At 48.1% G+C, this 13,868-nt stretch overlaps 1 protein-coding gene across 8 annotated transcripts in view; it reads right to left on the reverse strand.

The window, feature by feature from the left end:
* The window catches only part of TP63 (tumor protein p63), a 154,257-nt gene that overhangs the window by 65,357 nt on the left and 75,032 nt on the right, over positions 1-13,868 (reverse strand). Inside the window, exon 1 of one of the 8 annotated variants that reach the window (XM_048076783.2) lies at positions 3,479-3,639. The exons of the other annotated variants lie outside the window; for them this stretch is intronic. Within the exon in view, the coding sequence (XP_047932740.1) occupies positions 3,479-3,520 (42 nt within the window). The 5' untranslated portion in view covers positions 3,521-3,639. Of the gene's footprint in view, positions 1-3,478; positions 3,640-13,868 lie in introns of those variants that run through there. 8 annotated transcript variants of the gene reach the window in all.

Raw genomic sequence — 13,868 nt, forward strand, 5'->3', positions numbered from 1 at the left:
CTGAAAACCAAGGAAAGCAGCAACAGCGGGGCCACAACTTCTTCCTCCTCAGATGGTTCACAGCCAAGTTCAGACAGCAAGGACTCAACTCCGATCACATTTCTACTACACCTCAGTGAAGCTGATGCTCAAGTTCAGCTGTATCTCAATTTCTAAATCCTTTAACCTGAAATTAAGGTCTGCTAAGCCAACGAGCCCAACAGAGGAACATTTCTTGCGCCACAGTAAGGTAGCCCTGCTCCCTCAGGACATCCAGCCCACAGACCCACCTTCTGCCAAGAGCGAAGACTTGCATCCAGGGCACTACAGGTCAAACACATGCATCTGAATTATCATTTAATAATTTATGAGGTCCACCCTTCTGAATAGGTTATCCTAACCCTGAATCAAAGATTCGCAGCAATCCAGCCTATTTAATTTCCAGTACAAAGGAATGTTGCCAAAAAGCCATGCAGCAGAGCACAAGAAGTTTTAAAGGTTTGGTACAAAACTCATTTCCCCATTCCCCTCCCAAAGCCATGATAAAAATCTTAACGGAAAGAGATTCTTTAATTTGCCTCTCTCCCACAAAGAGCAGGAAGATCTTTGGGAAGAAGGAGATAATCAAAATTCACAGCACTTTTCTTATCAGTGTTTGAACAAGTCGTGTTTATTCTTTTGGCAATGCTTTAATTTAATTTCAGCAAACACACCGAACTCTCTACGTCATCATCTCGGCCAAACTCCAGAAGAATCAGTCCCCAGAGGAAATCTCTCTACTGCTCTCATCCTCTACTCCCAGCACCCAGGAAACTTGGACAAGACTGGGCAGACTTGCTGATACGTTCTGTGCAAAGCATTGCTGGTTTACAAACACACCGACTTTGGGGTATGTTCCCCTGCAGATGTTTCTGCACAATACCTAGAACTGCCAAATGTGGAGACGAGGTAGGAGAGCCATCTGATATCCAAGGGTTCCTGTTGAACACCACCTCATCACCCCATTATAACCACTCCAAACACGCTACATCTCTCTTCTTCTCCTCTCCTAGTCAAAGATACAGGAATGGGCTGGAAAGGATCTCCAGGGTCACCAAGTCCAGCAGAGTGCCAACAAAGAGCTCAATCACTCTTACAGTCAACCCAGATCAAACGCTGGATTAGATTAAACTGGAAAAAGGCTGGGGCAGGTTCCGCCTCCAGCCTTTCAGGGCTGTTACTGACTCCCCAAACACCCCTCCTCTCAACTTCCCGCAACCAAATTTTGCCCATTTCGGAGGAACTCCTCATCTCACTGAGGCATTCACCACTGCGCTCGTGGGCATGGGCCCCATGGGGCCGCAGGCAACGGTGCGAGCTTGCCGCCCCGACCGCGTGGGCCTGGCCAGGCCCTGTGCAAGGCCCAGGCCACGGGGTGGAGCGGGCCACAGTGCCGGCGGGTAGAGAGCATGGTGCCCGTGAGGAGCCAGTGCTGGAAGGCAAGGTGCCCTGATATGCACTGTGGAAGAAAGGGGAAGGAAACATGCTTTAGCGGGAGAGAAGCTGCCCGCTCTCCATTTTAAAACTGGATTTCACTGTAAAAAAATTCGACTTGCCCCCCTGCCTTAATAAGGTTTTTGTCCATCTTTAGACACAACCTACAGTCTACACTAAGTTTTTCGTGAGTTTCCATGGCCGCCTTCTGCCCAGACGAGCAACAATGCTAAAAATCTAAACCCCAACAATAGTTGCAACAGATTGCTACTCCTATTTCCACACTGAGAGCTGAAGGTATTTTTTAATTCATTATTAGTTTTCCTTTGAGGAAGCCATGCAAAAGCCTACAATGGGCAAGGTTCATCACCACCAATATATTTTCATTGAGCAGTAACAGGTCGCCATCTCGCTCAAGAAGAGTCGCCAGAAAAACTGCTCTCCCTCAGAAATACAGCTAAGTCAATGTTAATTGGGTTTTCTTTCCACAGCACGCAACGCTTCACTGAATGAACGAAGTCGGTGCATCATGCTCAAATCTAAGAGGAAAAAAAGACTAAAGCCTTTTGCAAGCCTCCCCTGACTGCCACCATGATGAGCAGCATTTGAGCGGAGCGAGAATGCTCTGAGTGCATCGCTTTGACAGATGAGCCCAGCAAGTCAACCATAGGGACTCTACAGCCGCACCGCTGCTATTCAGCGAAAGTTGATCAGATAGCAGGAGACAAATAACGCCAAGCAAACACACCAAGAAGTGCTCTCCCCCCATTTAAGAGTTTATAATTAACCTAAGGAAAAACATATAGTCGCTAGTGTCTTCTGGGCTGCAGAAGCAGCTAGGAACGGAGAGCACACTGTGCATTTGCACACCCCGAAATACAGGGGACCTGGAAAACACACAGGTTTCAGTTTACCTGAGTTACAAGCCTGCCATCCCAGGTGTGCAAGCCCGAAGTGTACATTTAACAGGCTTTTCCTCACCAGCTATCACATCTCCTATCTGCACTCTCGGCCATGCAATTCCTATTTTGTTTTCTTTTCCGAGTGGCTGAGCTTCTGTCTGCTGCAGGTCCCGCACCCCATGCCCTCCACTTGAAGCGTTTTCACCAGAAACACACACGCGCGCGCACAGACAGAATGGAGCTTTTGCTGCATCGCCATTCTGACGAGTGTCAACACAGCTGCTGTCTCCGCTGGAATGTAAACCAATATTGTTGTTAGATCTGATTCAGCTCCAGGTAACTTCCTCAAAGACTTTCACAGTATGTGGCAGTTTGCTTGATTTCCACCTTACAAAAACATCAACCCAGTTGGTTAAAAAAAATCGAAGCTGTATCTGAAGTTTGAGTTCTACTCACGCCCGCCCATACAGTGCAAAAAGGTTGCATCCATTTTACACAAATTTATTCTCTAAAGTGCTTAAACAGACCTGTATAAAATATCTTTCTGCTGCAAGTCACAAGGCAAGGTATTAACAGCACTGTGTAAGAGAGTTATCGGTGTGGACGCTAACACAACATTTGTGGCAAAGAACCTCCGTTAACATTATTTTACTTAAAAAGGAAACCAAAGAAGGGGATTACAATGCATTTTTGGTTTACTTCCTAAATATCATCCACTTCTAACAATGCGCAGCAATTTTGGCAATAAAAAGACTAGTTAATGAGTTATGATGTAGTCAACACAGATACTGTTCATACTGCTACAGGAACGGAATCTGTATGCATTGGTCACAGTACGCGAGTGCTTTGACTTGCTTTTCCAATGCAAAAAAATTTTTTTTTAAATATGTTTGTTTAATCAAGGTTCTCCAAACAAATTCACTGTCCCAAACGTAGACTCAAAGGTCATTCTCACTCCAATATCCAGCCCAGCAAACTACCTGCCATTTGTAAAGGCGTAAGAGTTTCAGAAATTAATGTATATTCCATATCTTACAACAGGGCTACAGGGGTAAAGAAATCGCACAATTTGACTAAAAATAAAATATATTAGAGAGATCACAACTCAAACCTAGAATCCTTACCTCGCTATACTGGGACTGGGCATTGTTTTCCAGGTACAACATGTTAGCAGTCAAATTGATCAATGCTGCTGTTCTTTCTTCTGGCTCCAGGATTTTGACAAACACCTCCCACCCCCTAGAAGACCCTAAAAGTATGTGATGCTACTAGGAAGATAACAGGACTCGGAGTGTGCCTCTCTGCATAATTTAAGTTTCCCTTATATACCTAACTATAGGCGAGGAGGAGGAGGTGGGGCTCTCCTGCCTTACCTGTCCAATCTGTCAAAGTGCCACCTGGAGTCCTCCACTCCAATGGAGAGAGGCCTCTCCCAGCTCATTAAGTAGTTAGAATTCCTTATCACCAATCTCTAAAAAGCGAAGGGAAGGGGGGGGAAAATGACAGGAGGGGAAAAAAAAGAGAAAAGAAATGAAAGGAAGCTTTAACTTTCCCCTGTCACTTTTCTACAAGTTTAGGAACTCAAAAGACAGCCACGGAGTTGCTCCAATGCAGCCACTCCAAAAAACTTCTATTTATTTATTTTCCAAGAAGAGTCTAGTGTTTTCCTCAGGCACTGGCTTCACTGCTACCAAAGCCCAAAGCGTTTGGGAAGGGATCAAGGCATAACATTTGAGACCGGCAGGGCAGTAGTGCAGCCGAGCCTCCAGCTGCTGCGGCATGCAGCTTTTGGACAAAAAACAGAAGGGGCTTTCTGAAAAGCAATCCTTGTTTTGTGCACCATAATCCAGCCACATGCTCTGTCATCCGTGTGCTTTCATCCATGCTCACAGGACATCACTTCGCTGCAGCTACATTTCTTCCCTCCTCTGCGATTGTTTCTAATTCTGCAATAAGCTTAGAAGTAATATCACTTACAAACAAAATTATTAAAAATTGAAAAAACAACTTAAAGAGACTCATGATTTTGAGCTAATACATGGGAGAAATTCCTGGGTACCCTCCAGCAAAAGCCACCCGAACACTGTGCCCACAGCAACTAGAGATTCAGGGAAGACACTTCAGAGCCTATCTGCGGTAAAACTGATTTGCTGCGTGCTCACTCCAAACAGCCCTGCCGTGACTTCTCTCTGAACAAGCAGATACCCCCCAGCCTGCCCCAGGTCCCTGTGTAGGTGCCCCGTACACGGGTTGCAAGGTCTGTGCTGTGCCAGCAGCCCCAGAGCAGAGCTGCCCAACAGTCCGGAGCTGTGCACGGGGATCCACCGATCCACCGCCGCCTACGTGGGATGCACGGGGAGAACAAAAGGCAGCTCCTTTCGTCTGCTCCTGGAAGAGCAGGCAAGCTCCATCCAACGAGGGGAAACAAAACACCTTTCTAAAGGGGTGGGGAAGGGGGAGAGAGGAAACCGAACATCCAGATCAGAGAGCAGCCGCCTGCCCTCCCAGCCTAATGACAGTGCTCCAGACTTATTTGAGGACCTGCTGTGAAGACCAGTGGCTAATTGCTAAGTACGCACACTGCTGCGGCCACTCAAAATGAAAATCGAGTCCCTGAGTGCAACTGACCCATGGGGGGCTTTGTAGAAATAGGGGGAGGAAAAGAAGTCCCTGGCAGACCTGCAACCTACGCAGAGCCCAGCCAACGCCTCCTGCCCAGGGAGCTGCTCCCTGCTGCACCAACTCCCTCGCCTTTGGGCATCCTTTAACCCTAACGTCTCTGGGCTCACGAGGGGAGGACACCGGGTTCACAGGGAGATCAGCATAAGCCGGCTGTGCTGCTCGTGAGTGCAGGGTGGTAATGGCTCCCCGGGCTGCCCTCCCCAGCATATTACAGCAGAAGGAGCTGCCACTGCCTTCCTGCCACCCTGAGAATCAAAGGATACAGCCAGCTCCTTTCTAAAACTAATAAAACAGGGCAAAAACACTTGCAGAAAGGAACTGGCAGCAGAGCAAACAGAGCAGAGGATCGCAGAGCCCTCCCTACCCTGCAGCAGCTCTTTGCCGTAAGAGGCAGTGCGGTTGTCTCACTTCGCTCTCACGCAGTGCGTTTGGCTCAGCAGAGGACTGCTGGACACCAGAGCAAAGGGTTCAAGCGTTTACCATACACATTGCCTCTCCCTCCTTGCCAAGCACAACGCAAGGAGGTGCTTCCCCTGGATGGTACTTCCAAGAACGGGCTGCAGGGAGTAGCACAGAGCCCTCCCCAGCAAAGGGAAAGCCCAACCTACCACCAGTAGCGACATCCCAGAACAACTGGGGCCCCGCACACCCTCAGCGCTCCTGAACTACCAGGAGGAGCCTGCTGAGCCCAGAACAGGTTTCCTACATCACCAGAACAATTCAGAAGACCACTGCCACAGCCCCTTGCCTTCTCCATCTTCCCCAGTACCGCTCGCTGCGCTCGATGCATTTGTGTGATCTCGCCAGAGATGGGTACAAGCCAGAAAACCACACAAAGCGCTCGTCTGGAGATACAGGCAAGGTTTGCAGGGAACAGCCACAGCACCACTAGCCGAACGGGTCACTTCGCAGCAGCACTGCGAAGCTTGCAGAGCTTGATGGACATCAAGCTGGAAGTCACCTGTGGATTTACTGCTGTGTAATAGCAGTATATATATAATATAATAGTGTTACACTGAGCTCTGAGGACTGGCAGTTTTGACCCCTTAAATCCCGTCAGGTTTTTGATACTTGCCTGTAAACTCAAAAGCTATGAAGAAGGGGAGAGAAAGAGTAAGGTAAGATGCAGCCATGTATCTCCCAACCTCAGCGAGTCATTGCAAGAAACCTCATTTACTAGCTGTGCTACTAAACTCAGAAGATCCTCCTTTTCCAAGTCATTAATGCAGCACTGTTGTGTTGGGTACCTGCTATCTTCTGTCCCACAGGTGGCTGGAGGTGGTTGTGGGTGAAGCAACACCCAGATGCGCTACACAGAGATATGTGGAAGTTTATCCAACGAGATCTGCATGTCAAACACGAGGAGAAGTGTATATAGCATGAATAAATTGACATGTCAGCACAAATCCCTGCCCTCTGTACACACAGCCCCGACCTGGCTCGGTGTTTCAGAAGTATTAGCCTGTGTTATCATCTTGAAGGAGATGCTTGACAAGGGGCCTTCTGCAAACAGTCCTCCACAGAGCCACAAAGGAGACCACCATCACCCTGGCATGGAAGGCAGAGGTAACAGAGCATCCCCAGAGCTGCCAGGCTGCAGGCAGGAGACAGCACTCAAAAATTCCAAGAATTAAACGTAGATGAGCCTCCAAAAACCTAATAGCAGTAAGGCAGCCTCTTTTAGATGCTGTCAGAGGAAATCTCATCTCCCTGAAACTGCATATGCTTAAACAGATGTCACAAAACTAAAGTGACCCCCATTCAGACTGCACACTCACTCCTCTGCAACGGGTCTGTAATTACCATTTCTGAGCCTTCTGGAAAAAGCTTTCCTTCTCCAAGGAGAACACCATAAATTCTGTTTCAACTATGATTGTATAAAGTCACAGGCAGGACAATCTTTGCTGTAATAAGGTATACCCTCTACCTACAATGAGCCTAGTCAAAGGAAGCAAATCATTGCAGAAGGCCCTCCTTCCACATGTTAAAAAAAGAATTATTTCCATTCACATTGAGGCCAAAGCAACAAGGTTTAAGTTTATTCTTCCAGTCCAATAAGCTTCCTCCCATTCCCCCTCCCCCCCCAAAAAAACCAAACAAACTAGAAAAGAAAAAAAAAAATCAACCCAAAGCATCAGGCTGTGCTTCAAGCTTTGGATGCTCTGTTTGGCTGAGCACAGAAAAGCAAAGCAGCTGATGCTTGGAAAGGAAAATCTCTCTCGCCTCTAAAGAGGAGACCTCCAGCACTTTAGGAAACCAAAATAATTATCATTAGTTAGATTGGAAGGTTTCAGGTGCAACCCTCCCAGGTCTGACTCAGTTACTCCAGAAAGCTCCTGGCAACACTTTGCAGCTCCCGCTGGTATGTTGAGAAACAAAGTACACAAACAAGACCCCTAACTTTCCAAAACGAGGCATCAGCCAAGTCAAACTGCGGGTTCGGGTTTTTCTTTGGAATGTGCTTTCCACATGCTGTTACACGGTCTGTCCCAGCATCTCCGCCTGGTACCATCGGCAAGTTCTCAGTAACCCCTCCTGCGTACAAGGTAACTGTGCTAAAACATGGAAAAGAAAAAATGCAATGGCCACAAGTCTTTTTAATGGTAAGGTTAATTGGAGATTGTGTAATTTCAGGGGGGGTTGGGGGGGTTGCACGCACCTGCCTGCTTGTTAGGTGGCTTCATGCAGAATTTCCTGCAGATCAAAGGGAAAAGACTGCTCAGACCTCTCCACTTTGTTGTAAAAATAGTATCTGGATCAACCGCGTCACCGTGGACTGCGACATCCACTCAGCTCAGAAATGTTTACAAATTAAGACTGAGATAACAGAAGGAGGAGGAAAAAATAGAATGTGTGGGTTTTTCCCCCCCCTCCCTTTGCTACATATGAATAACTGCTGAATGCTCAAAAACGAGCCTCTGCCAATTACCTTCGGGAGTTTTTCCAGTGAAGACTTTATGGGGACACATGTGATGGACAGTAATAGCAAGCAGCCAGGTTAAAGAGCAAAAAAAAAAAATATCACCCTTCCTTCCTGAAAACCAGCACGGAGGTGGTCAGCTGGCCTTCACTGCTCAAACCAAGCAGAAGAGGTGAGGAAGAAAAAATTTCCATACTGAAACAGGGACTTTCCCCTTTCAAAAAAAATATAGTAAGACAAAATTAAAAAAAACACCCAAGAGATGCAGTGGTGGGCAGGATGCTGCCTTTCAGCTGCAGAAAGCAGCTGGATACGGCCTCATGCGCAGCCACCAAGCCAGAAACATGCCCTGATTGCACTGCAAGTGCTTGCTACAAAAGGATAATCCTTTTTTCCAAGGACATCCAGCTGCATTTTTCCCCCATTTTCAAAACTCAGGGGGAAGACTGACTCGCTGAGGGCAGGAGGAGAGCCCTGCTCCCAGGCTGCCTGCAGCGCAGGTCGGCTTCTCCCTCCCCAAGGCAATCGGCTGTCACAACAGGTCTGCCCTCCGACCCTGGGTAAACATCTGCGCACGCTGCTTATTTGAGCTCCTATAGCTTCGTTATCTCCCCAGAACACCCCTAGGGCTAATTAGAGAGTTAATGGCATCATGTCAGGAGATAACGCTCTGTGGGGGGAGTGGGGAGAGGGAAGGTGGAAAGGAATTGTGAAACAAAACCAGTTCCCTTCACAACCGCTGTGCAATATTGGTTTAGGAAGGGCGCACGCAGCCCCCAGGGACTCTGCCCTCTGGCTGCCGAGCTCCATTTAATAAGGGAGCAAAGACACTCCTCTGGAGAGATTCAGCTTTCCAGCCAAGATGATGCAAGGTCCCCACGTCTTCCCTACCAGCTGCACAATCCGGCCACCTCCAGTCCTGTCTCCTACTCCTACCAAGGGAGGTTATTCCCACCAAAGCCAGCAGACTCCCTTCCTGCAGTCGGGAGTACAACGCAAGCTGGAAACCAGGTAACCAGATCATTTATCAATCAAAAAGCTCTGTTTTATTCCTGGTGCTCTTTTTATGTATTTTTTTCCCCCCACATTTCTGTACCTTGGTAACCCTTTAAAAAAGCAGTTGCTTTAGTAGAAGCGTTTAAGGATAAAAGGAAACAACCTCCTGCAGACAGAGACCTCTGCAGGGCAGCTGATCAGCCTGCAAACCCACTGGCCAGACAACATTTCTGCACTGATGAATGCAAAACCATGGGCCAGCAGACACCTGAGCACGGAACCATGGCCAGGGGACTTTGGGGCTTTAAGCTTTTGCCACCAGCAGATCTTTTTGCCTGATAGCTCTCAGTGTTCAAGCTGTGTTTTTGCTGGGGACCTTTGGGTGCCTAACGTGCACACACACACACACCCCTCCACCCCCCATTCACAGAACATTTTACAGAAGTAAAAGAGAAAGTCATACAAGAAAAGAGCGTTACATTCAAGAGCGTTACAGTTCACTGTAATTCCCAAGCAGCAAAACCAGCCCCATCCCTCCAGCTGGATGTGGGCATGGCACAAGCCTCCATCCGACAGAGCGATCTGGCCAGGGAAAGGGAAAAAAAGAGATAAGGACAGATTAGGGAGCCTTTGTTTTTAGTTAGGAGAGAAGCAACTGTTGACAGATCAGGTTTGCTCTTGCACAAGCAGCTGAGGGGAAAGTGGTGTTCTTCTCTTATCTTGTATAAACTACAGATCACTCGCAGGAAATGCAAAGCTGTTAATAAACGCACAATCATAGCAGTTCTTTACAGCCAGGTTTAGTGCCTTGCCAACTCCACACACACACACGCCATCCCTTGTACAATAACATTTAAGGAGAACCACCAGGCTGCAACCATTTGAGATCAGCCTCCCAAACCTCTTGTTAAACCCTGACCCTGCACCTGGTACCCACCGACACTCCTGGCACAAGCACAGCACCGTTACCCCGTATTGCCCCAGTGTGTTTGGGTCCCCAGCTCTCAACTCCTGCTGCAGGACCTCCAAACACTGCTGCCACCCTCCCAGGCACTGAGGCAGCTGGGGAGGCTGCTTTTTTTTTTTTTAACGTTTATTTATTGGGCAGAATTGTTGAATTTTGCAGTGCTGGTCTTGGCCCGAGTACCCTCTGCCTGCTCTCACGCACCCCACTGGTATGGGGACAGCCACAGGGTGGATGACCATAGGGTTCAGTTAGCTGGCCAAGGATCTTCCCCAGTAATCACCTTAGTTTTAGATTGCTTTAATTTTAATCCAGTTTGGACATCACCGTGTGGTCCGCCTTACCTAACCATGACTGTGGAGAGAAAGAAGGGTGCTCGAGGGTACCTTTCCTTCCTATTTAAACAGGCTGGAGATACAAATCCTTGTTTCAGAGATGACATAGTTGCATTCGTTACCAAAGACTCCTTTGATCTTTCATTAATCTCTGCAAATTCAGATGCTGATTAGCAAAGGGTTTATTCAGCAGTGACTGAACTTACCCAGGCCAAAAACCACTCCTTAATCTCTGCTTCACAGAGATTGATTTAATTTTCTGTGACTGCCTGACAATTCGCTCCCTCGTTAATTTAAATGCTATCAAATCAGTGACACTGAGGTGGAAAGCAGACAGTAGAGGCATTCAGAGGGAAACATCACCCAGTCCGCAAGTCTCATCACAACATATTGGAGGAAAAATAATAGTCATTAACAGGTCTGCGGGCAGGATCTGCAGAACCACAAAGCAACACGGCAAGGCTTTGGATGCAGCAGGCCTTCTTCAAAGCAGGAATCCCAATTAATGCAGGAGAAAGCTTTAGAAACAAGAGCTACACCCCAGAGCAACGCAGACACTTGGGCCATGGTGGATGAGGAAGGGGAGCAGGGCACTCCCAGGGCTGTGCTCCAAAGGAGCATCCTGCAAACCTCCAGCCCACTCACGGGTTGCTGCACAGCCCCGCACGGTGCCAAACGAGCACAGGCAGCGCTGCAGCCTGGCAGCAGGGCTGCGAGGTGCCCTTCGTCCATCCCGCCTCACAAGAGGGGATACCACGAAGCTCCGCGAGGTTTTCATTTGGCTGGAGGTGAACTGCTCAGTTCAGCACCCTACAGAAGTGCCTCGTTTCCCTTTATCCACCAAAGAGGTGGCAGGAAAAGACAATCCAGGTCACTGGGAATTTGGGGGATGGCCATGTCTGTTGGCATTCAGCTGCTCTTCATGGGTTCATGAAGTGCGAGGTGCCCAAGCGGTTTACTGCTTCTGGACTCTGTGCTAATCAAAGTGTTCCCAACTAATAAAATGAGAAGTACACTTAGTTTAAAAAAAAAAGAAAGGGGATCCTATCAACTACAGACAGACACATACAGTGAAGTTCCCAGCAAGGCAGCATAATCCCTAAACTTACTCCGGAGGCAAAAAGTGCCTATGGTCTGTTGTTTTAAGATCAAGATCCTTTTTAATTAAGCATTTCTGCACTCCTTTTAAAGATGCAAAATAAGTGCTAACACGTTATTGCTCCATACCTACGCAAGGAGCACGTGCGGCACCATGGAAACCTTTGGAGGCAGGCCTAGCTGCTGGGGGAAGACGTCTTCTGAAGTGACTGCTTCTTTTGTTCTGACGTATTTGCATGTAGGCAGATGACAGCATTTGCAATTGCAACACTCTTCCACCTCACCTGCTGACAGCAATACGAGCTGGGGATTTAAAGCCAGCTCTCCTGAGGAGCCAGGCTCCTCTCCCACTTCAGCCCTCAGCCTCACACTCTGGCATGCTGCAGAGCACCCCACCACACCTGGCTCATTTAAGCTAAAAAGCACAAGCCTAGTGGAAAGTGAGTTTATTCCCTCCCAAACTGGAGCTAAAGCCAGGTACTAAATGGGTAGGAAAAAAAAAATAAAGTTCTAAATATGCTTCCAAGATAGTCTTTAACAGAGTAGGCATCATCTGTTTTTTCCAATGCCATTAATTAAAAACACAAAGCGCTTAGTGTCACCATACTCACTGACTGGCTGCGTTCCTACAAAAAGGAAATGCAACCAGCCCTGGTCTGCAGTCAGAACCAGGACAAAACAGCACAAGAAAGGGAACCATGGAAAATTTTAAAGAAACGAGCATCTTTGGAGCACTACAAAACATAGAATGAGAAAAGTCATCAGGCTTTTTTGCCAAAATTGAATGCACAGATGCATTCTCGATATGCATCCTTTATCTGAATTAATTGACCATTTTTGGATTTGGATCTGCAGCCCTAAACGTGATTAGATCTGGAGGGACCCATGCCGCATGAGATTAAACATTCAGCAGTATTATAAAGCCAAGCCTAAATTAGGAGAGCTTATAAATTCAGCTGCAAACAGGAGAGGTGCTGGAGGGAAGCTTCCAACAGAATAATGCATTTACTCATTATGGAAATGCCTTTGCATAATCCCAACCTTCTTTACACAGCCATGGAACGAACAAATACCCACACAGAAGAGAAACTTGGCAGACCTCAAACTCTCTCAAGCACAAACCAGACAGTAATAAAAGCTTTGTTCACATATCTGTGCCGTACAAAGTCCTTGCTTCCTTTCTATGGTCAACCTGGGAATACTTACGCATGGAAGCAGACAGCCACACAACCCACTGCCGCATCTACTTATCAAATCAGACTTCACCTCCAGGTGCAAAACCATTTCCCAACAAACTTCAGGGCTGTCACACCTGCCAGGGCCCTGGGGAGCAGACATGACATGTCACCAGCCTCTGCACAGACAACTCTTCCTGCACTACCCAGCCACACTGCGCCACCTCTGCCTGTCGCTGGGACACAGACATCCTCCCTGTCCTGCAGCCCCACCGCCCCGTGGCCACCTCCCATCCTCTTCCTCAGCCATTACCTTGCAGCAAGCAGAGTTCTCTTCTACTGACCCAGCAAAACACTTTTAAGTGAGCAACTAAACTAACAGAGATGAGAGCCTGCCCTTTAGTATTAAAGCACCAGATAGGACTGGTACTGCAAACCCTTCTGGACAGAGGTTTTTTTTTTTTTTTTTTTTAGAAATGCCTGTCTATCACATTCTTGCTTAGTAAAGGCCTGATTCTGACCTATCCTAAACACACAGTAGGCTCCTAGGGAGGCAGGAATTTAGTGCATGGCCTCCAAGTATGAATTACTGAACTGATTTACACAATGCTAAGGCCGAAAGTGTGCAGAAGACAGCCACCAGCTACTCAGAGGCCTCAGCCCCACTCTTCTCCAGCTGCATGGGCTGGTGCCCTGCACAAGGGGACTGGGGTGGCTCCTCTGATTGCCCACAGCAGGCTGAGGAAGATACCTGCGAAAGGTCTCCTTCCCCAGCAGGAAGTACTGAATACCAAATCTGAGACCTGTTTCTGGTGCAAGTAGTGAGGCTGAGCGCATCAACGCTTCCATGTTCACCACAGGCTGCATCCAGCTTCTCCCACTGCCCATTTTTTCCTCCACCTCCCTATATAAAGGAGAACATAGGTCTGGGCATCGGAGATACAGAGCTAAAGTTGTGACTTGAACACAAAATACACTTTGCACCTCCCAGACTTCTCTGGCCACCAGGACTGGGGCACCCCCAGCCCGCAAAGCTGGGGACTGAATCCCAGGAGGACGCTGCCCTGCCCGAAGTACCCGCACCACCACCCCAAGGTGGGAGCTCTGGCAGCGCAGTGGTGCCTACCCAAAGCAAACACCCACGACAGCAGAAGGCGAGGAAGGACAAAAAAGCAAGGAATTCTCTCTCCCTTTTGTGGGGAGGGACAGATACAGGTTAAGAAAACCCTGACCAGAGCGACTGTCTGCAAAAAGGCATTCCACTGAACTGGTTAGGCAAGGGGCTGCGAGGACGGCTCGCTCAGGGGCATGAAAGGAAGGTATGCACCTGGGGGAGGGGGCCGA

Source organism: Anser cygnoides, chromosome 9 (genome assembly GCF_040182565.1).
Source record: "Anser cygnoides isolate HZ-2024a breed goose chromosome 9, Taihu_goose_T2T_genome, whole genome shotgun sequence".
NCBI classification, from domain to species: domain Eukaryota; kingdom Metazoa; phylum Chordata; class Aves; order Anseriformes; family Anatidae; genus Anser; species Anser cygnoides.